We start from the raw sequence: 22,634 nt of genomic DNA, 5'->3' as shown, positions 1-22,634 counted from the left end.
TCAAGGCACCAAAGTACTTTTTTTCATTCCATGCAAAAGATTACATCTGCAAGTCCAGATAGTTGGGGTTGATACTGACCGTATTAAATTTAAGATTATAGTTTGTTTGACAGCCTCAAATTATGAACCCTTTGTCATCCTATTCAATTATCTTGAATTATTTCACATTTTATTTGCTATCATAGGATCTCGAGCTACTTACTTTTTTGTTTTGGTGTGCAGTAATAGTTGCATGTTCGTCATAGTTCTTTTAAGGCAATTAAATAACAGTGTCCCTGAAGTTTTAATGTGGTTGTTAAAATGCCAACCTCCCCATAATTTGTCCACCATCTCCAGCAATTATTTCTGTTTATTTTGCCCTAGAAGCTTTGAAACAGATAAGTTCCAGGAACCCTTTGGGTACCAGTAAGCTTTCCTAAGATCATCAAGAATCCCATCAACGTCACCAATAATAAATGCTCTAATCAATCTCTGCTTTGGATATAATGGCACTGACAAAATGAGCAATTGCCTCCTTGGACATCAATGTATGAGGGCCACTGTCGTATGCGTAACTGAGAATTTTATATTGATGCAGACTCCTAGCAGAGGATTGTCTGTCTTTTAATGTATTAAATTTGTCTAAAGTCACTGTGGTGCCAGTCCTGGACTGTCGGATCCCTGCAAAAAAAAAAAAAAAAAAGGAGTAATGTAAATGGTTGCCTCCCTCTAATGGGAAAATAGTTCGGTGCTCATCTACTTCCACCAAGGCCATATCTGAAAACTGGCACAATTTTACGTTCAAGTGAAGAAACAGCAATGTGAAAATGGCCAATACAATATGAATTGTGATTGGGTTTGAGCAAGATGAGTGATTTTGACTGATTTTGTGAAAAGGCTGTGATTTTTGCAAGGTTGTTGGTGCATGGGTGTTTTTCATGGTAGCAAATTACTTTGAAGACATACAGTGTCTTTTTGAGCAGCCATATCCCCCACCCTTGATATAAAAACATCTTAAGATGTTCCTTGAAAAGGTCAGGCTTTCAAAACTACTTCTAATGCATCTTTGAGCCGCCAAGACATTTTGGTTTTGTTTTCAACTAAGTGTTCATTTCTTTTCATTCTGTTTTTGAACACTAAACTCAGGAAACACATGTTGAGAGTTGCTCTATGTAATTACACACCTTGCCTCGCATGACAAGATGGGATGAAAACGGAGATTCGTACTTTGTTATTCCCAAATGGTCCAAAGATACTTCTTAACTGGAGCAGAATTCATCATGGAGCTCATTACGTTGTCCAAGCTGTTTATCCTCACAATGGTCGAGGGAGTGCCAGAAACTATCAGGGCTAACATTGGACAAAAGGCCGTATATGAAAATGCAGTGGTACATTGCCTTAAAAACAGTGCCGTAACTTAAGTCTGAAATGCAGGGGTGCTGACTTTTTTTTTTTTGGGGGGGGTGGATACATTCTCTTTTTTTCCTTTTTCAGTCATGTGGACTTTTCATTGTCATGGAGAACAAATAGGTACTAAGCAACAGTCAAGAGCAGTGGTTCTTGAACATTTTACATCAAGCACCACCTGAAAAAAACACAGTAGTGTAGTAGGCTAAAACGTCAATCAAAAGTGAGGCAGTTTTAAATTTTATTTCAGTGACTATTTCATGTTCCACCAGAAGAAGCGCATGTACCGCCAGTCGTACTTGTACCACAATTTGAGAATTAAAGGTGCAGATGTGTCAAACAATTTTTTTTCATGGGCCACGCCGGGGGTGCTGAATGCCTTGACCACGAGGCAGTCTTGGTCGATCGCGTGACAGCATGCCAAAAAAAAAAAAAAGAAGTCAGCCAATGTTCCCTCTAAACTGCGCGCATGCGGAAATGTGCACTGCTCATGCAGTCTCTTTGGAGATATTCTGTGTTGCGCACAAAAAAAAAATCCCATGGAAATTGAAAATTTAACATACAGCTATTCCGTTTCTGGCATTTTGCAAAATGATTCAATGAGTGAGGGATGACTGGTTGTTACATCCAATGGCACAATTCACATACATACTGTAAGAAGAAGCCACTGGTTTCTTTTAGGCAGCACATGGAACTTATGATAACTTGAGGGAGCTATGTTGGGTCAGGAAAGAAAGGGAAATAACTCTGTGCTAACTTTGACCGATGAGTTATCCTCTCCTTATACCAAATTATGGCCTCAGATTGAAACACTTATAATACAAATATTTTGATATATTGAAGGATATAATGCATGAAAATTATGATGTCCCAAAAATGGGACGCTGCCCCCGAATGGGTGAAAATGGTTTGGGAGCATCATCATCATCATCACCCCCTTCCCCTTGTCGGTAGCTTGGGAGAGGCTGGCTGCTTGAAAAGTAGATCTTGGTGTAAAACGTCTGGGCACCCCTGGGCCACATAGTTAATGGTTTTCCTCAGAGTGGCCTTATGACTATGAAAACCATATAAATATTGTGACTTCAGCATTTTATTTCATGTTTATTCCCCTGGTAATTGATTGTTACATACTATATATTCTTAGGAAGGAATTGAATCTGAAATCAAAAGTAATGGAAAACTCTCATACAAATATTAGGTATACAACTATTAATCACGTTATGTTTAAGGGTTTGGTGGAGCAAAAAATACTTGGATGAAACTATGAAGCAAAAGACACTCTAGACCAGGGGTCACCAACCTTTTTGAAGCTGAGGGCTACTTTGTGAGCACCGATCATATGAAAGGCTACATAAGCCCATATCTGTGGTTAGAGTTCATTATATATTAAATATTTTTGTTTACATTCTTTATATTATATGCACAAATAATAATAATGATAATAATTTGTGACCTGTGCTATTCATATACATGACTCGCGGGCCCCTGCTCTAGAAACACTAATTGCTTTAGTGGGCCACTTAAAGTGATGTGATGGGCCAGATCTGGCCCACAGGCCTTGGGTTTGATACCTCTGCTCCAGTGCTAAGTGGAAAAAAAAGTACTTACGGTAATGTTCAAAGTTTGCAGAAGGTTGAAGTGGCTTCAGCGTTAGAAAAACATTTTAAAAAATTCAGTACAGTGTTTTTGTTAAGTGCAGTCATTTTAACTTTTGAGTATATTTTCATCCATCCATTTTCTTACCCGCTTATTGCATGTTTTTGGGATGTGGGAGGAAACCGGAGTGCCCGGAGAAAACCCACGCAGGCACGGGGAGAACATGCAAACTCCACAAAGGCGCCACTTCTAAGCATCTTTATTGGGCCAGCCAAGTGTTGTTTAAACAATAGACCAATGCACTGCTGTTAATATGGCACATCTATATTCCATTTGGGTGGGGTCCATTTCTTTGATCATCCTTGAGATAGAAGACATTTGGGACGACCAGAACCCTTCCTAGAGGTGACCATTTGTCCAGACCGAGGAATCAGAAGTGAAGAGCCTTGGTGAGGAAGGTTTGAGCCCCGGAGATGCAGTTGAGATTTGTAAAAAAAAAAGTTTTAGAAAGTACAGCCCTCCATTAGTCGAAGGTTTATGGCAGAGTGGTCCAACAGAAGCTCTTCGTCAATGCAAGACACATGAAAGCTAAAAAAACAACTGAAGCACTCCAGTAGAATGAAAAAGAAGATTCTCTGGTCTTATGAGACCAAGATAGATTTTTTTTGTGTGTGCGTGGAGACAAACAGCCACTGCTGTCCAATACAGTCCCAATGGTGGTGGCAGCATCATGCTGTGGCGGTGTTTTTCAGCTGCAGGTACAGGATGACTGGTTGCAATCAAAGGAAAGATGAAGATGGCCAGGTCCTGGACGAAAAACTTCTCAAAGAGTGCCCAGGACCTTGGACTGGGCCAAAGGTTTACCTTCCAACAAGACAATGACCCAAAGCACACAGTTAAAGTAACGAAGGAATGGCTTCAGAACAACTTCAGGACTGCTCTTGAATGGCACAGCCAGCGCCCTGACTTAAACCCAATTGAGCATCTCTTGATGGACCTGAAAATGCCTGTCCACCAATGTTCAACCATCCAAGCTGAGAGAACTGGAGAGGATGGGCAAAGGAGGAATGACAGAAGATCCTCAAATCCTGGTGTGAAAAACTTGTTACACCATTCTAAAGGCTATATTGCCTTAATACGGCGCTTTTAGTAAATATTGAGAAAATTGTGTAAATATTTATGGCTATGTGATATTCCACTTTTTCTATTTTAATCTGCAAAAAAATCAACAATTAATATTTTTTATTGTCACTATGGGGTAGTGTGTATATTAATGAGGAAAAAAATGAACTTAAATGATCTTAGCCCACTGGAGCGGTTCACAGCCGAGTGTGAAGTGGCTGGGATGACAATGAGCACCTCCAAATCTGAGACCATGATCCTCAGTCGGAAAAATGTGCCATGCTTTCTCCAGGTCGGGGATAAGATCCTGCCCCAAGTGGAGGAGTTCAAGTATCTTGGTGTCTTGTTTACAAGTGAGGGAGGCATGGAGCGGGAGTTCAACAGGCGGATCAGTGAAGCATCTGCAGTGATACGGACTTTGTACAGTATCTGTCCCTTGTCGTAAAGAGGGAGCTAAGACAAAAGTCGAAGCTTTGAATTTACCAGTTCATCTATGTTCCTACCCTCACATGTGGTCACGAGCTATGGGTCATGACCAAAAGAACAAGATCCTGGATGCAAGCAGCCGAAATGAGTTTCCTACGCAGGGTGTCCAGGCTCTCCTTCAGAGAAAGAGTGAGAAGCTTGGTCATCCAATCCGAATGCCTCCCAGATGCCTCCCTGGTGAGGTGGTCCAGGCACGTCCCACCGGAAAGAGACCCCGGGGATAACCCAGGACATGCTCGAGAGACTATGTCTCTTGGTGGGTCTGGGAACACCTCGGGATCCCTCTGGAAGAGCTGGATGCAGTGGCTGGGCAAAGGGAAGTCTGGGTATTCCCACTAAAGGTAGTGCCACAGCGAGTCAACTCTGAAAAGCAGTAGAACATGGATGGATGGATGATGGATGAAATTTGCCCAATGGCTGCAATATAAGTGTGAAATATTTAGGTGCGGCTGAATACTTTTCGTACACACTGGACATTGCTTGTGAACTGTAAAAAAAAAACTTTGGGAGACAAAAATATCCCTCTGAAAAGGTGCAGGAAACATGTCCCTCATATCCCCTCATAAATTTTGCCTGTTTAGCAGTTTAATTTGAGCTCACTCTGTATCTCAAATCCACTTGACCCACTATAATAAATGCAAATGTCATTACCTTTCAGCTCCGATGCCCCCTGCCCCCAAACATCAACAAAATTTTATAAGGTGCTTTAATCAGAAAAATATTACTCTTGATAGAGAGACTTAATAACCGTGGCCCCCAACTCTTGGTATAAGAGATGACACCTTGCGTGTCTGCGTGTTCGACTAAATATGTATTATATTACATCATTATCATCATAATTACAAATCACTTCAGATCCTAGAATTTCCCTGATAGAATCCTCCAGCTGACATCTCTCAATTTAGATGTTATGTGTCTATTGTTGTTTTTGGAAGACACCATAGGATAAGAGTCGCTTGGGCAGTCATGTCTGTCACTCAGGAGGTTCCTTTATCAGGTTATCATGAATAAGGCTTTGACCGGCAACGTTATTAACAATTAATCATTTCTTTAGCAATGATAAAGCAGCATTAAAAATTGATGCATTTCAGCACAGCGGAGCAAAGAAAACACTTATGCTTCTTTCCCCTGAGAGATTGCGACTTCTTACAGGGTCCCTCCCACCAAGATATTTGTCATGTGAAAATACGTTTGAATCGGACCAATGATACACCCGCTGAAAGCACAGAATTATTTCGCATGTCAGGTTTCTTTCATCCCTCTGTTTGAGGCTGTTGCTAAGGCAACAGCAAAGCAAATTCATTCTGGTTGTCTTTCTATAATTATTCTGATGTGTGCGTGACGTGTGTGCGTGCGTGTGGATGTGTAGAGCAAGTTATTACAGGAAAGGTGGTCGTGCCATGCTGCCAGTAAAATGGATGCCACCTGAAGCCTTCATGGAAGGCATCTTCACATCAAAAACAGACACTTGGTGAGCACCCCTATCCTCAATGTAGAATACATAGCCACAGCCCACCACACACCCACTATCACTTTGAAATCGTATTTTGATGTGTTACATTTGCATGTATGCTGTTGCTCTCTATGATGGCTATCTGTCCTTCAAGCTGGCACACTCGAGTGTTTGTTCTTTTTTAATTCTTTATCTTAGCTCTTTTAAATCCCCTCTTATCCTTTATAGCCATAGCTTTGATGGTGATTGTGATATATGAATTGATTGTCCTTCTCACCCTCTTTCGTTTTTCTCAATGTTCGCCAAGGTCATTTGGGGTTCTGCTGTGGGAGATTTTCTCATTGGGCTACATGCCTTATCCAAGTCGCAGTAACCAAGAAGTGATGGACTTTGTAACCAACGGTGGAAGAATGGACCCACCCAAAAACTGCCCTGGGCCAGTGTACGTGAATATGAACATGTATTCAGTGTTTGTTGCGGTATAACACAAAGTACAATGAATGGCTTGATTTTAAGATGCCCGTGAAACGTACACTTATTTAAGTGGGGCTTGCAAAAACAAAAAAATGCTCTGAATGCGCAGGATGACTCATATAAATTGTGCTTTGCAAATGTAATGGGTCTGATTTGCTTAAGGTTCCCCATGAAAAAACAGGCACAAACTTGATTGGTTTCACAAACAAATGTTGAATTGGTTGGACCATGGTGGTTTATTTCTTCTGCCAAAACAGATAAAATTGTGTTCATTTGGCATGCTCTGGAAGTAGATCCAAATGAATTTTACCGAGTTTGATTTTTAAACTTGAGATGAATTGCTCTGAGGGATTTTGTGTCCTTAAATACTGTGTATGAAAGCCAGGTGCAAAACAGCGCCACTTTGCATAACAAGCATCCAGTTACATTGGATGGTGGAGGAGGTGCAAGGCATAATGAGAGGAGACCGGGAGAATTGATCTTTTCCGCTTGTGGAATTTTTAAAATGCCACAAGCAAAAATTATGACTAGAGCTATATACTCTTCACCATTGCAATTTTGGAGCTTTCCAAGGATCTGAGGTCTGACCCGGAGCCAGTCAAATGAAGGAGTCACACCAGAACATATATGACAAAACTCTTTTTATCACTGCATTTGCAGATGCGTCATTTAAACACATTGTGGCACTTTCTGCTGTCCTCTCCCAGAGCACTTCTTTAGTTAAACGCAACCTGAACAAATACAGTGGACGCCTGCATAAACCTCTAAAGCTTTAATTTTTTTTCTTTTATTAGGATGGGGGAACAAACGCCCCAAAACATGTCTTAGTGTTTTTTTTTCCTCTTTCAAGATTATTTTGTTTAATTGTAAACCTGGGGTCAATTGAAATAAAACAAAATAAACTATTATGTGGTTCATAACTTTCCCAACATACAGTGCAAGATTTATTTTCTTTACTCTGTACTTTTTTTCTTGCACAAACAATTTCAATTCCGTCATTCAAAATGTCATTTTCTGCTATTGGTACTCTCCCAAATTTTGCTAATGCAAATCCCTCTTTTAAATAAGGTGGGCTCCTCCACCTCCAAAGTTGGGCGTGCAATATTATTCAGCCCCCTTGCATTAATACATTGTCTCTATCAGTTTTGCCCATCAAGAGACTAAAATTCTTGCCCTTGCAAAACAGCTTGAGCTCAGTGAGGTTGGATGGAGAGCGTTTGTGAACAGTAGGATTCAGCTCTGCCCACTGATTCTCGATTGGATTCAGGTCTGGACTTTGACTTGGCCATTCTAACACCTATATATATTTATTTGTGAAGCCATTCCATTGTTGATTTGGCTTTATGTTTTGGATGATTTTCTTGTTGGAAGATGAATCTCGAAGATGAATCTCTGTCCCAGTCTCAGGTCTTTTGCAGACTCCAACAGGTTTTCTTCCAGAATGGTCCTCCTATATTTGCCTCCATTCATCTTCCCATCAATTTTACCATCTTCCCTGTTCTGCTGAAGAAAAGCAGGCCAAAACCATGAGGCTGCCACCACCATGTTTGACAGTGGGGATGGTTTGTTTAGGGTGATGAGCTACTTTGCTTTTATGTCAAACATTTTGCACTGTAGCGAAAAAGTTCGATTTTCGTTTCATCTGACCAGAGCACTTTCTTCCACATGTTTTGTGTGCCTCCCAGGTGGCTTGTGGCAAAAAAAAAACAAGATGTTTTATGGATATCTTTCTTCTTGCCAGTCTTCCACAAAGGCCAGATTTGTGCAGTGTACGACTGATGGATCGACTCTCCCACTTCAGCTGTAGATCTCTGCAGTTCATCTAGAATGATCATGGGCCTCTTGACTGCATCTCTGATCAGTCTTCTCCTTGTTCGAGGTGCAAGTTTAGAGGGACGGCCAGGTCTTGGTAGATTTGCAGTTGTCTGATACTCCTTCCATTTCATTATGATTGTTTGCACATTGCTCCTTGAGATGTTTAAACCTTGGGAAATGTTTTTGTATTCAAATCCGGCTTTAAACTTCTCCATAACAGTATCTCGGACCTGCCTGGTGTGTTCTTTGGTCTTTATGAAGCTCTCTGCACTTTAAACAGAACCCTGAGACTGTCACAGAGCACATGCGTTTGTACAGAGACATGATTACACACAGGTGGATTCTATTTATCGTCATCAGTCAATATTGGATCATTCAGAGATCCTCACTGAACTTCTGGAGTGAGTTTGGTGCACTGAAAGTAAAGGGACCGAATAACACTCTAACAAAAGTAATTAAAAAAAAAGTCTAAAATAGCCAATAAATTTTGTTCCACTTCACGATTGTGTCCCGCTTGTTGTTGATTCTTGACGAAAAAATTAAATTTTATATCTTTATGCTTGAAGCCTGAAATGTAGCAAAAGGTTGAAAACCTTAAAGGGAGCCGAATACTTTCACAAGGCTCTGTGTCAGTGTGTGTGCGTGTGTGTATATATATATATATATATATATATATATATGTGTGTATATATATATATATATATATATATATATATATACACATATACATTTTTTTAGGTAAACTTTAGGGGTGTGCATTATACTTCAGGACGCAATATACAATTACAGTGTGTGTGTATACATATATATATATATATATATATATATATATTATATATATATATATATATGCAAATGTCTCATGCACTCAAGAGCTGAAAGTAGCATCTGCAAATTAATGCAAAACGCAGAAAGCAGAAGAAGTGAAGTTGCCTTGCTAGCATTGTAGAGATTTTTAAAACACATTTGCAGTACAGGTGTCTGTTATATGGGATTCTTCTGCATTACAATCATGAGGATGAAGATGTTAACAAAAGTGCGTTCCACTTTTAGAAATTTCAGTACAAATTACGAATAGCTACGTGCATATAATTTTCACTCAACTGAACGTGTTTATTGACGTGCCATCATTAAAATGTCATCTGTTGTGTCAGCGTAGTGATAAAACTTTTTTCACGATGGTTTTAAAATTGAGACCACAGCATATGAAACTTAACCCTTAATCTAATGAAAACTGTCAATTTTCCACAGTCAGCGCTTCGAGATAAACTAACAAACCAACAGTGATTTAATGAAAGTGGCCGCAAAAAAAAAAACGCAGCTTTTTGTCACATTACTTTTTTTTCTGAAGGATGGTAACATTTTTGTGTCATGCCATAATTCTGGATGGCTTTCATTTTCCATTAACCCATGAGGTACCCATCTATTTACATCTGACTGACAAAAAACAGTCGTGGCTGTTGCTCGATTGTGTTCTCTTAAGAACTGTAGGAGTTACGAGACTGTCACCAAAAAGAAGTCAAGTTGAGTTAAATTGAGTTTAAAATGAGTTTGTAAATTAAAACGATTCTGTGTAATAGACTCAATCACTCATAAACTCAGTTAATTTTCATTTAACTTTTTGTAGGGTGTAAATTTTTTGTGCTATGATTTATAGAGAAAAACAATTCGGGAAAAAAAACATTTTATTACAAGTCCAATACATGTTGCGACTGGAGCAAGATTGTATCACTTGACTTATGACTTACCGTACTTAAAGCAAGTAATAACTTGCTTGATTCTTTTCTTTTTTTGCACAGTGACTTGGGAGTTCCTTGAGACTCTGGGATTTCCTTATGGTGCATAAAAAAGTTGTTAATATCTGAAAAACAACCTTTTTTGTGTAAAACAACCAGCAATGTGCTGTGCGGCTACCTGATAGTGGTGGGCATTTTGAGTGTACTCAATCACTCAAATCAGTTCCTGAAAAAGATTCATTCAAAAGATTGCCTCGGTGAATCTTTCACTTCTTTTTCATAAAATGATTTAAGTGCATTCCATAATTGATCCCTCTCTGAGGTTCACGTGCTCTCAACACATTCACCGAAGCACTACATGGGTTGTAGTTGAGGTGTATTTTGACGTAGCAAAGGCAGAGGGAGGAAAAAAAAACTGCGCGGAGGGGAGCAAGCAACAGGGTCAACCGACTGTCCTTCCACGTTCACTTACATCCATCTAGTCTAGACTCTAGGCTCTCGCCAAACGCCATGAGTTTTCAGCATTCCGGTGCACAGCATCGCTGACACCACCATCTGCCACTTGGGCTTCCTGCTCACTCACCTTAATGTTATTGTGATCTGATTAGTGGAAAGTGTCTTGAGTGTTAAGAAGCATTATATCAGTTCAATGTGTTATTATTATTATTATTACTATTATTATTATTAAATAAAATTGGGCTTTAATAGTCTCATCAGAGACACAGAGGGAATGATATGTATGTGTGCATATATACTGTACATTTATTTTAAATACGTGCTTCACTAAGTCAAAATAAGCCGTTACCATGAAGAAACGGGTGCCAGTGAAAGCTATCCCCACAAGGACGTCAGGACGGGCATTTAAAATCACTCATGAGTGCGCTCACTGCGTAGTACATTGTTCCTCTGGAAAATAAAAGCGATTCACAAACAAAGAAAATTAATTGCTCTTCAGTTCCTAAGTGCACCAGTTCAGTAACCAAAATTCTCAATTCGCTTAAGCCACTCCCCAGAATGAATCACTCTTGACTTCCTCAGTACACCAGTTCAGTGAACAACTAGCTCAGTTCACTTAAGTCCCTTCCTGCACCAAGGCTGCCTGCACGCTGGCTGTTCATTGGTCATTCACCAAATATTCAAAAGTGAGTGTCAGAACACTTCAACGGGTCCGTTTCCTCACCCAGGTGACTTGCTCACCTTACACCGGCAGGCGGCAGCCAAGCAAAAATAACAAATTTCATAAATTGATTCTGTTCGGTTCTTTCACTAAAAAGATTACTTCTTTTGAAAAAATCGTTCACGAACGTAACAACACTCCGAGCCTGGCTCTCATGGGGAGGGGTCAAATAGGCGCATTTGCCATTCATAAGAATAAGATAGTGCTAATTCAGAAAGAAGGTGGCGAGGTTAGCCTCCGCCGGACACTGAAGCTCGGTTAACGGCCTCTGCTGGATGCTGAAGCTCGGCTAACGGCCTCCGCAATTGGCTGGTAAACATTTCAGGGTGGGCCTCCTGTCCAAAGCAGGCTGGGATAGGCTCCAGCACTCCCACAACCTTTGTGAGGCTAAGCGGCACGGAAAGTAAATGGATAGTTAGTAAATAAAAGCTGCTTTACTGTTGTTCTCGGTTCCCTGCCCTGTGTGTACCAAAGCGGGATTGTAGGTTGCAGTCGACCTGTGATAGTTGATCTTGCCGGCTTCCCTCAGACTATCAGAGATGTAACACATGGGGAGCGCCATCAGTGTGAAGTTTAACCCACAAGACTCCCATTCCATCCCTGTTTGTGTTGAAAGCAATCATCACTGTACATCTTATGACTGGAATGTGCCAAGCTGTAAAGTTCTGTTTGAAAAAAAAAAAAGTCCAAGTACAGTAGATGTCAGCGCTAATGCTACACCTCATTTATCTTCCATTCTGCTTGTCCTCACGAGGCTCACAAACATGCGGAGCCTATCCCAGATATCTTCAGACAAAAGGCACAGTACACCCTCAACTGGTCACCAGCCAATCGCAGGGCACCTAGAAACAAACAACCATTCGCACTCACGTTCACAGCTATGGGCAATTTAGGGTCTTCCTGAGGGAAATTAGGGTAATTAATGCTTGTTTTGGGGGATGTGGGAGGAAACCACAGTGCCTGGAGAAAATCACTGCTACACTTGCATTCTCCAATTTGTTGTGTAAATGGTTATTGATGGGATGATTGCATTATCCTGAAAGATTTGCCTCCAGCATCAGAAGACTCTCTCGACCCATTTTGCTTATGGAGATTGACAGACCCAAAAGTAGCTCTAGACCCTCAGAGTGCAGTGTTTTCGGGGGCTCTAAGCTCTATACTAAAAACACTTATAAGCCCATTGAGGGAGAGAGAGAAGCTTTTAGAGTTTACATCCTTTGCTCTATCTCTTTATCTTATTTTTTTTCTTGTTGCAGCCATCCAATGATTAGGATGAAGAACTTAAGCATGTGAACCAATATTCAAACATTATCTGGCGACTCAGTCTCTTCGACAGATGCTGATTGATTAATGCCGTTTTAATCCTCATTCCGCCACAATATGCCCAGTTAGAATATTCTATAGAAAGTGATTGTAGAGAAAAAAAATGAAATATTCAATAGTAGTCCCAGATGTCAGAATTTGACAGGGCGGTTACCGCAGTGACGGGAGTTCATCTGCAATTTGAGAGAAGTCAATTGAATGAAATAATGGGAAAAGGCAGTCTTTATTGATGTCCTTGAAAACATTAACTGTTTTATTACGATAATTACTTTATCAGTGGGCCTCAAATGAAACCAGTGAACAGACTTTTAGGGATTTATTAAAAAAAAAAAAAAAACGAGAGCCTCAAGTATGAGTGGAAAAAAATGATAAACAAAGCTTTCGATGAGGATGACGATTCCAGAGTATCAATTATATTGGGCCCTGGGTTGGTTATAGGGAATAGGGTGTAATCAGCTTTGAAGTTTTACATCAAACAATATACTTAAATACTGCACATATTTTACAAGTAGGTACAGTGAAGAAACGTATTTGACCACCCTGATATAGTGCAAGTTCTCCCACTTAGAAATCATGGAGGGGTCTGAAATTTTAATCATAGGTGCAAGTCCACTGTGTGACACATAATCTAAAAAGAAAAATCCAGAAATCACAAATGTATAATTTTTCTACGATTTATTTGTGTGATACAGCTGCAAATAAGTATTTGAACACCTGTCCATCAGCTCGAATTCTGACCCTCAAAGACCCGTTAGTCCGGCTTTAAATGTCCACCTCCACTCCATGTATTATCCTGAATCAGATGCACCTGTGTGAGGTCGTTAGCTGCATAAAGACACCTGTTCACCCCATAAAATCAGTAAGACTCAAACTTGTTACATGGCCCAGACCAAAGAGCTGTCTAAAGACACCAGAGATGAAATTGTACAGCTCCACACGGCTGGAAAGGGCTACGGAGAAATTGCCAAGCAGCTTAGTGAAAAAAGGTCCACTGTAGGAGCAATCAATGGAAAATGGAAGAAGCTAAATATGACGGTCAATCTCAATCGGAGTGGAGCCCCATGCAAGATATCACCTCGTTGGGTCTCACTGATCCTTAGAAAGGTGAGGAATCAGCCCAGGACTACACGACAGGTCTTGGTCAATGACCTGAAAAGAGCTGGGACCACCGTTTCCAAGGTTACTGCTGGTAATACACTAAGACGTCGTGGTGTGAAATCGTGCATGGTGCGGAAGGTTCCCCTGCTTAAACCACACGTTTTAAGTTTGCCAATGACCATTTGGATGATTCAGAGGAGTCGTGGGAGAAGGTTTTGTGGTCAGATGGGAACTTTTTGGTTATAATTCCACTTACCGTGTTTGGAGGAAGACGAATGATGAGTTCCATCCCAAGAACACCATCCCTAATGCGAAGAATAGGGGTGGAAGCATCATTCTTTGGGGTTGTTTTACTGCACATGGGACAGAATGATTGGACTGTATTAAGGAGAGCATGACCGGGGCCATGTATTGTGAGATTTTGGGAAACAACCTCTTTCCCTCAGTCAGAGTATTGAAGATGGGCCATGGCTGGGTCTTTCAACATGACAATGACCCAAAGCACACAGCGAGGTAAACTAAGGATTGACTCCGTAAGAAGCATATCAAGGTTCTAGCGTGGCCTAGCCAGTCTCCAGACCTAAACCCAATCGAAAATCTTTGGCGGTAGCTGAACTCCATGTTTCTCAGCGACAGCCCAGAAACCTGTCTGATCTAGAGAAGTTCTGTGTGGAGGAGTGGTCCAAAATGCCTCCTGCAGTGTGTGCAAACCTGGTGAATAACTACTGGAAACATTTGACCTCTATATTTGCAAACAAAGGCTACTGTACCAAATATTAAGATTTGTTTTCTCAGGTGTTCAAATACTTATTTGCAGCTGTATCACAAAAAAAATCATTGAAAAAATCATACATTGGGATTTCTGTCTTTTTCTTATTAGATTATCTCTCTCACAGCGGACATGCACCTACAATGAAAATTTCAGACCCCTCATGATTTCTAAGTGAGAGAACTTGCAATATAGGAGGGTGTTCAAATACTTCTTTTCTTCACTGTAGACTGTTTGGTTTTAATTCCTATTAGATTCCTGTAGTCCCTCTTTTAGTAAATGTTTAATCAACACATTCATTTAGTTTAGTGGTTACAAGAAAGCAGTTTATATTCCTGGTTGTAAAGAAATAACTAAAGAACTTATTCAATGTGTGATTTATGAAAATCTCTCCAATTAGATCAGCATTTGCCTGGAATGTCAACATATGTTAAGAAATTCTTCCAGCGATTAAAAGTACAAGGTGCTAGGTAAAAGTACAAAAAAATGTGTTCATGTCCGTACATTCTTTTTTACACACAGGTACCGTATAATGACTCAAAGTTGGCAGCACCAACCTGAGGATAGACCCAACTTCTCAACCATCCTGGAGAGAATCGACTACTGCTTGCAGGTGAAAAAAAATATATATTGTGGCTGTGATTGCACTCTGGGGTTTAATGTGAACCTGTCCAAAGTTGTGTTTGTTGTTTTCATTGGATCACATCATTTCTCTATCAAAGATTCACGTAGTAATTTCTGCATCATATAAATGGGGACATAAACATTAGTGGAAAATATACAGTCGAGCATGACCTGGAATTGAAAATCAGAAACATCAAGACATCAAGACTTGTCCTATGGAAATTTTGGAAAAGAAGCTACAAAGACATCAGAATAACAGATGTATATTACTGTAGTTCTTCAAATAGGGACCTCCATTCTAATAGACACAGGGCCCTAATTAATCATTGTCCCCTCAATTCAATAAAAGCTGCACCCTAACTCAACACATATTGTTTCAACCCCATAAGAAAAAGATATAATAATGGGTTGTGCCAAAGCGTATCTGCGATTACCTCTACGAGGTCTTTATCAAAGACTTCAGTCATATAGCACACGTTGCCTACAGAGCTGACATCGGATCTGTGGTATGGAGAAACTGCTGCTGTATGGAACACAGCATTCTGGTATCAAATCTGCCTAGAAATATCCTTTGGAGATAAAAACAAAAGATGGCTAGGATGTCCACTGACACGGCTCAGTGGATGTGGGAAAAAGAAAGTGAGAAGCTCGACAGAAAGCTTTTTGAGTTGACTGAGTCCGTGTAGGACATATAAGTGATCAGAAAACGCATGAAAAGAAAGTGAGTGACAGAGCCCACATTACGTTAATTTATTCATTTTCAACTGCTTATTTTGTATTCAGGTGTGCGGTCAAGCTTATAGCCTGTCCCATTTGATAAGTGGACACGATGGATAGATTGCTTCCCTATCACGTACCAAATTACATATTATTTTCATACATTAGTGTCTTCAGATACAAGTTCAATTTGTTCTGTGATCTCACCACTAACTTTAAAGCCTGGGTGTCATCCCTATAAACATTCTCAAATAGATATTGTAATGAAAAATACATATAACAGTATTCACTTCAATGTCTATACGAAGAAAAAAAAGGGAGCGGAGAGCGCGTCATCTATGCACAAAGTTGCGCAATTGAGTGTCCCTCGACATCCAAGAGGTCCCCATATTAGTCGCGTCCTCTGTCCTTGACGTCATCGCCACTTCCGCCGTTGAAAACGCGGAGTGCCTGCTACTATGAAAGCCGAACAACAGAGAGATTCGGATTTTTCCGACGCATTTCCTTTACGCCACTTCCTGCTTCTTCTCGAAAACAAATCCCTCGAGAGGATTTTCATGGCGGGAGTTACAAAAAGCCGTATACGTCAAAATCATGTTTTATGGTGAAAAAACATATGGGACCATATTGGCTGTGGGTTTTTCATTAATAATATACCAAAAACCATCCGTTTGACGACACTTGGCCTTTAAATAACTCAAAACATTAACCATTAAAATGAATGAACATCATTAATCGATTCCCAGCCACCCCAAAAAAATAATTAACTATTAAAATAAAAATAATGTAAATTGTAATATAGAACAATAGCACTCATAATATTGTGCTTTATAAAAATATATGGTAAAAGCATTTATTTAAATGGAATTTAAAAGAATTAAACCATTTTTGTCACATTGCATCAATCCACTATAAGCAGAATGTCACGTGTCCAACACGGAATAGCTGACTTTCTGCATAAATGCTATGCTAACGATCAAAAGTAGAGTTGATTGCATGATTTTTTTTTTCTGTAAGTTGAACTTGTTAAAGTTTTGTTTTCTTTACGTCTGCCATCTTCAGACAAAAAGTTAAATACATGTATAACATTTATTCATACAAGCCATAGCAAGGCAAATGTATTTATATAGCGCATTTCAGAGACAAGGTATGCCTGGACGCGGGCCACCAGGGTTCCCTCTGGAGCCAGGCTTGGAGGTCGGGCTCGAAGGCAAGCGCCAGGTGGCTGGGCCTGCACTAATGGGGCTCGGACAAGCACAGTCCAAAGGGGTAATGTGGGTCTCCCTTCCCATGGCCTCACTACCTGTGAGAGGGGCCATAGGGGCCAGGTGCAGTGTGAGCTGGGCATTGGCCGAAGACAGGGACCTTGACGATTTGTTCCTCGTTTCTAGGGACACGGAATGTCACCTCTCAAGCAGGAAAGGAGCCCGAGCTGGTGTGTGAGGTTAATAAGTTCCAAATAGATAGTCGGGTTTGCCTCCACACACGGCTTTGACTCTAGTACCAGTCCTCTTGGGAGGGGTTGGACTCTCTTTCACTCTGGAGTTCCCCACTATCAGAGGTGCTGAGGAGGTGTGCATATAATTATTGCCCCCCGGCTCGGTGCCTGTACGTTGGGGATCACCCCAGTGGACGAGATGGTTTGTGGCTGTGCACCAAACAGGTCAGAGTACCCACACGTTTTGGAGTCCTGAGAGGGAGTGCTGGAGAGAGCTCCCATTCGGGACGCCATCATGGGGTACTTCAATGTCCATGTGGACAAAGACAGTGACAACTGGAAGGGTGTGATTGGGAAGAACGGTCCCCCAATCAGACCCGAGTGCTGTTCTGTTACTGGCCTTCTGTGCTCATCACTGATTGTCCATAACAAACACCATGGTGATGCCTGGTATTTAGTACCTGAAGTAACATGTATTATCCACATCACTACACCAGGAAGGTACTTGGGTCATTACACGAGGAAGGTATCCATCAGTGATATTTTTTATTACTCATTTCACAACACAATATTTAAAGCGCTGCACCAAATATCAATTGGAGCTACTTTGTACCCAGCATTCAATTATAGTAACGGTCTTCTATGTAACATTAGATCAGTCATTAAGCTATTGACTGAGCTAAGCTAAAATCTAAAATGTTATGTTAACCATTAACACTCTAACCTAAACATTTTAGGACCCCGATGTGGTGACCATGCCTTTGCCTATCGAATACGGGCCTGTCCAGGAAGAAGAGGAGTGTGTACCTCTACGCGCTGATGATCCCTCTGGTGCTACTGTGCTGGTGAATGCTAAAGTACCTGATGGGGAACTTCCACAGCAACATCCATGCTATCACTCAGAGGAGAGTCATAGAGGAGTGGAGCACACTGCCGGGTCAAGCACAGCATCTCAGGCCAAAGCACAAACACCATCTCAGCCCAAAACATACCTACATCAGCACCAGCAACTTCACACACAGACCTCCATGACAATGGCTACCACTGTCACCTCGGCAGCCACCTCCACACTCACTGACAAGGGTCCTGCCCAGCCAGGCCCAGAGGGGGGCCACATCAATCTTGCCTTTACCCAGGGTCACCCGGGAGAGAAGGAGAACCACAGTGGGAAGAACACCAGTCTTTGGAACCCCACTTATGGCTCGTGGTTCCTGCAGCAGCTACAGAGAAAGCAGCAACAGAGGCAGGGGGGAGTGGGGGGCGGTTTGGCGGGAGGCGTCACCGGTGGGAGGGTGCCCGGTGAAGGGCAAGAGCATGTGGGACGGACTGTTGCTGAGGTGGCCGGTTCGGTGGGTCTCCAGCATAAGTTTCCACATCAGCATCAACTTCAGATGCTGCAGCAGGGTCATTGCGGACCCCCGTCAGTGTCTCCACCTCCAGTCACACAGTCCCCCCTCCTCTTAGATTCAGGCACTTTGCCACCTGGTCCCCTCTACAGGCTACGACATTTCCCCTGCGGGAGTATCAGCTATGGTTACCAGGAGCAAGGCCTGTCGATGGGGGGGAACCCTCCTCCACTCCTTCCCTCCCAACAGGGCGCATCAGCAGCCCACCAGAGAGCCCCAACGACGGTGTCTATGGGTCGTTCAGGATTACCAGAGGACAGCCGACCACTGTTGGTCACTATGGGGACAGTGCAGGACACCCGAATGCCCAGGATGGAGGGTCACAATGCGACTGTGCTTTAGCCGACATGCCGGTGGTCTAATTCACAACCCATCTTCGGCAACTGTGTTTCGGAGTACACAACATCCACAAATCCCACCATCCTTTGGTTTCTCCTTCCAATTTGGAAACAACCTTTTAAGCATGACCAAGAACTCAATCTGTGAAACTTTCATGATGACAAACCGATCAAGTGTATAATTCCCAAGTGAGCATCAAAGCACATCAGCAAACACGGGACGGTCAAGTGAATTCAATGGCTAGTTTTTGAGTCCACAAAATGTATTTTTTCATCGTAAAGGGAGCGTGACCGAGACCTCAGAGCGTTTTTAAAAAATATTTAAATTTTTTGTGTCACTAAGTGACAGCTGAGGCACCACCAGAATGGACGATTATTCTGATTTAAACCTCAATAGTATGCTGACTGCAGACTGATTCACAAACTGATGACTCTGGAGACCAGTTTAAAGGGGGTGCTGCCAGCCACATGTTTCATTTCAATTGCAGGACCCTAAAATTGCCCACAACCTTCACAAAGGTGGGGGGAGGGGGACTTGGCAATTGACTCCCGATTTTTGAGACTCATGTTGTTGGATTTACAGAGACATTTGTACTAAAAAGAAAAACTACAAAAAAATTGTTTGTTGATGTTTTGCTTGGCCTGCTTGTTTATTATTTGAATGAGGCGCTATAAATTATCAATGAACAGGCTCGTAGCATAAGGAAAACCAGCCCGCATCAGATAACGCTCACATCATGTTTTAAACTGTTTGAAATGATTCACAGCAAAGAGCGAGCCAAGAAAAAGTGAGAAAGAATTCCCCCTAAAAAAATGAAAAAAAAACTAACAGTAATCACAAGAAATGCCCAGTGTCCTTTTTGGTTTACGCTTTGATTGTGGATGCTTTCACAAATCTGATGCAGGTAAAGCAGAATTATTAACAGGCAGCCTCAGCCGCAATCTGTTCAGTACTTTGTTATTGCTCAACTTGAAAAAGGTCACCCCCACTGCTGTAAAATCACACCCACCCAACACTCTGTTCTTGTGCTCATGACTTCATTGTGTTGAAGACAGCAAGGTTTAACTTTCCTTCACGCTTTTTATAAAGAGACAAAAAACAACTTCCTTTTTTTGTGTGGTTATAGAAACAGTGGATACTGCTGACTCGATGTTAACCTTCAAATTTGCTATCTCAAAGCACTTCAACATTTACATATTTGATTTTTTATAACTGAACGAATGCTGTGGAATACAAATGAGTTCAATGGAGAAACGACTTTTGCTCCTTGTATAACGGTTAATATCTGCATTTCCTGTTCTGTTTCCGATCTGACAAATACAACCTCGTCGTGTTGACATTTCGGCAAGTGATGTTTGTCACCTTTTACATACATTGTTTTGACGTGACTTGACAAGCGTGTCAGTCCATCTGCTGCAAAGCAAAGATGGGCCGTCGTGCGTCATGGCCAAGTCGACGTGCAATCCATTTCTTGAGATTGCCTTCTATAGGTGGATCATTTCTTGCCACTTTGTGTTCTCTGTAGCCCAAATGTCATTCTTTCATGTACAAAGACATCCTGAACTGCAATTGTAAATGATGTAATTAAAGAGTATTGTACTATGGCACTGGTAAATGCTATATATTGCCCTTGGGAAGACATTCACCAATATGAATAAATTACTATACAATGTTTCCTGCAGAACTTTTTGATAATTTGGTACAAAAAAAAACATCAATGTAGCTTTTATTATTAATGAAGATATTCAGTAACTCTATAATTACAATGTGTAGGCGTACCTAAATGTCTACTAAGAGTGCAAATAATTCTCATGGTAAACACTTAAGTGACTCATCCCATTGTACTTGCTGGTCATGATTTAAAAATGAGGTCTAGAGGCAGGAAAATGTCTTTAATATTTTTTTTTTGTTTCTTATGGGACTTATGGTTTGACTTTACACTTTATGTGTAATCCATGGGTGCTTCAGGCAAGCACGATTCATGTGCATTCTTGACATAGAGGGATGAATGGCCCAGTAACCCCAAAAACAAGTGTCAACATACTTAAAGTGAATCTCTTTTCTATTCAAATATAGCAAATAAAGCAAAACTGGCAATTTGGGGCTGGAGTTACATGTTGGGGGTGAGCAAACTACAGCCCATGGGCTACATGCGGCCCATTGAGCATCTCAGTCTGGCCCACCAAAGATTGCTAAAAAATGGCCCAAAATCATAACATCATGACAACATTCATTTGACCTTGTCTGTAATGCCGATTGGTTCCATCAGGTAGCGCAGTAGATACGGAGATACACTGAATGGATGTTGGCTCTTTCTGTTTACTCTGCTGGAACCCTTAACCCTATTTCAACCAGCAGTTTACCAACACAAATAAAATTCAACAGTGAGTGGTGAACAGTAATTTCCCGTCAACAGTGACTGTTGTGTCATGAATGTTTCTCAAAATATCAAAAATTGCTGTTATTGTGCAAGGAGACATCTTTCGGCCATTTTATATGAACCATTTGCAAAGTAGAGACCGCAATGACGTAGAATAAAAACTAGACTGCACTCTCTGCAACCATTATGGACACCGCAATGGTCAATAGGGCAAAAAGCATGGTATACATACATTGTTATGGAAAACAATGCGATAAATATAAATATTTGGGATGTTTTGGATCCCAGGAGACATGAATAAAATCTAAAGATTTGCAGCAAGCCCAGGAAGGTTTAGAAGATACATTGACACATACTGTACATATGTGGTAGGAGGTCATATATATTAATTATAATAATAAAATAATAATATTCCCTTAGCCAAACGTTAAGTGTGTAATATAAATTAAAGACAGTATTATTTCTCACAGTAATTACCAAAATGATTAACGCAAGGCAAAAAACAGGTAAGTATATAAAAATGAAATAAAGTGTTACAAAATGTGTTACAAAATTCCGAGGGTATCACATCATACACAAAAATGCCTATGGGCTGTTGATGTGGTTCTTTGGGCTACCTAGTGCGACGTGCATCTTGTTGGTGACCTAATAGAGAACATAGATTATCCACGCAAGTATTGGGCCAGATGAGCAACATGGAAGAAAATATATTTGGATTGTCTTTCCAGCTGTTGACGATTGTCTGTTCGGCTTTACTGGAAAGTTGTTTGACAGGTCAAGTCTATACTTAACTCACCAAAGCATGGGCGCTTTGGGGACTGTTGCATCATGGGTAGTCATTCTGAAAAAATAAAATTAATTCAAGTTCTGAGAAAGCTAGAAGCATACATCTGACCAAAATATCTAAAGTTTGAAGATCCAAGGTCAGATAAGGAGCATGGCACAGCCCTAATTAATGTATTACTTTTTGAGCCTTGCCAGTACTATAAATACAATATTCAACCATGTTCGCATGAACCTTTATTAAAGAAAATAAATCTACATCTAAATTATGCCCTCCCCTTGTGGCCACAAACTTTACATTAACAGACAACTATGGAGTTTGATCGTGTGTTTCGAACAAATCAATGCATGCTTTTAGTCCACAAGATGTATTAAAAGATATTAATATATGTATGCTCCGTTGTATGATAGTTTGATTTGTCTTTCGTAGGTCCAAGTTTATCGTCACGAGTACGAAAATGACGCCTAGTTGGACCTTTTTTTTTTTTTGGTCCAAAGGGAACGTCGAGCGC

At 40.9% G+C, this 22,634-nt stretch overlaps 1 protein-coding gene across 6 annotated transcripts in view; it reads left to right on the top strand.

Moving 5' to 3' along the window:
* Positions 1-20,566, top strand: part of alk (ALK receptor tyrosine kinase) — a 453,734-nt gene extending 433,168 nt beyond the window's left edge. For 5 of the 6 annotated variants that reach the window (XM_061844090.1, XM_061844089.1, XM_061844092.1 and 2 more), the window contains 4 exons: positions 5,960-6,061; positions 6,351-6,485; positions 14,958-15,048; positions 17,952-20,566. In XM_061844090.1, the coding sequence (XP_061700074.1) occupies positions 5,960-6,061; positions 6,351-6,485; positions 14,958-15,048; positions 17,952-18,962 (1,339 nt within the window). In that variant the 3' untranslated portion in view covers positions 18,963-20,566. Of the gene's footprint in view, positions 1-5,959; positions 6,062-6,350; positions 6,486-8,258; positions 8,447-14,957; positions 15,049-17,951 lie in introns of those variants that run through there. The other variant, XM_061844093.1, reaches the window with a different exon arrangement.
* Positions 20,567-22,634: the final 2,068 nt, after the last annotated feature.

The sequence above is a fragment of the Syngnathoides biaculeatus genome, chromosome 15 (assembly GCF_019802595.1).
Source record: "Syngnathoides biaculeatus isolate LvHL_M chromosome 15, ASM1980259v1, whole genome shotgun sequence".
NCBI lineage: Eukaryota > Metazoa > Chordata > Actinopteri > Syngnathiformes > Syngnathidae > Syngnathoides > Syngnathoides biaculeatus.
Note: the sequence above shows the minus strand (reverse complement) of the source record. Positions and strands in the feature narration are given on the sequence as shown.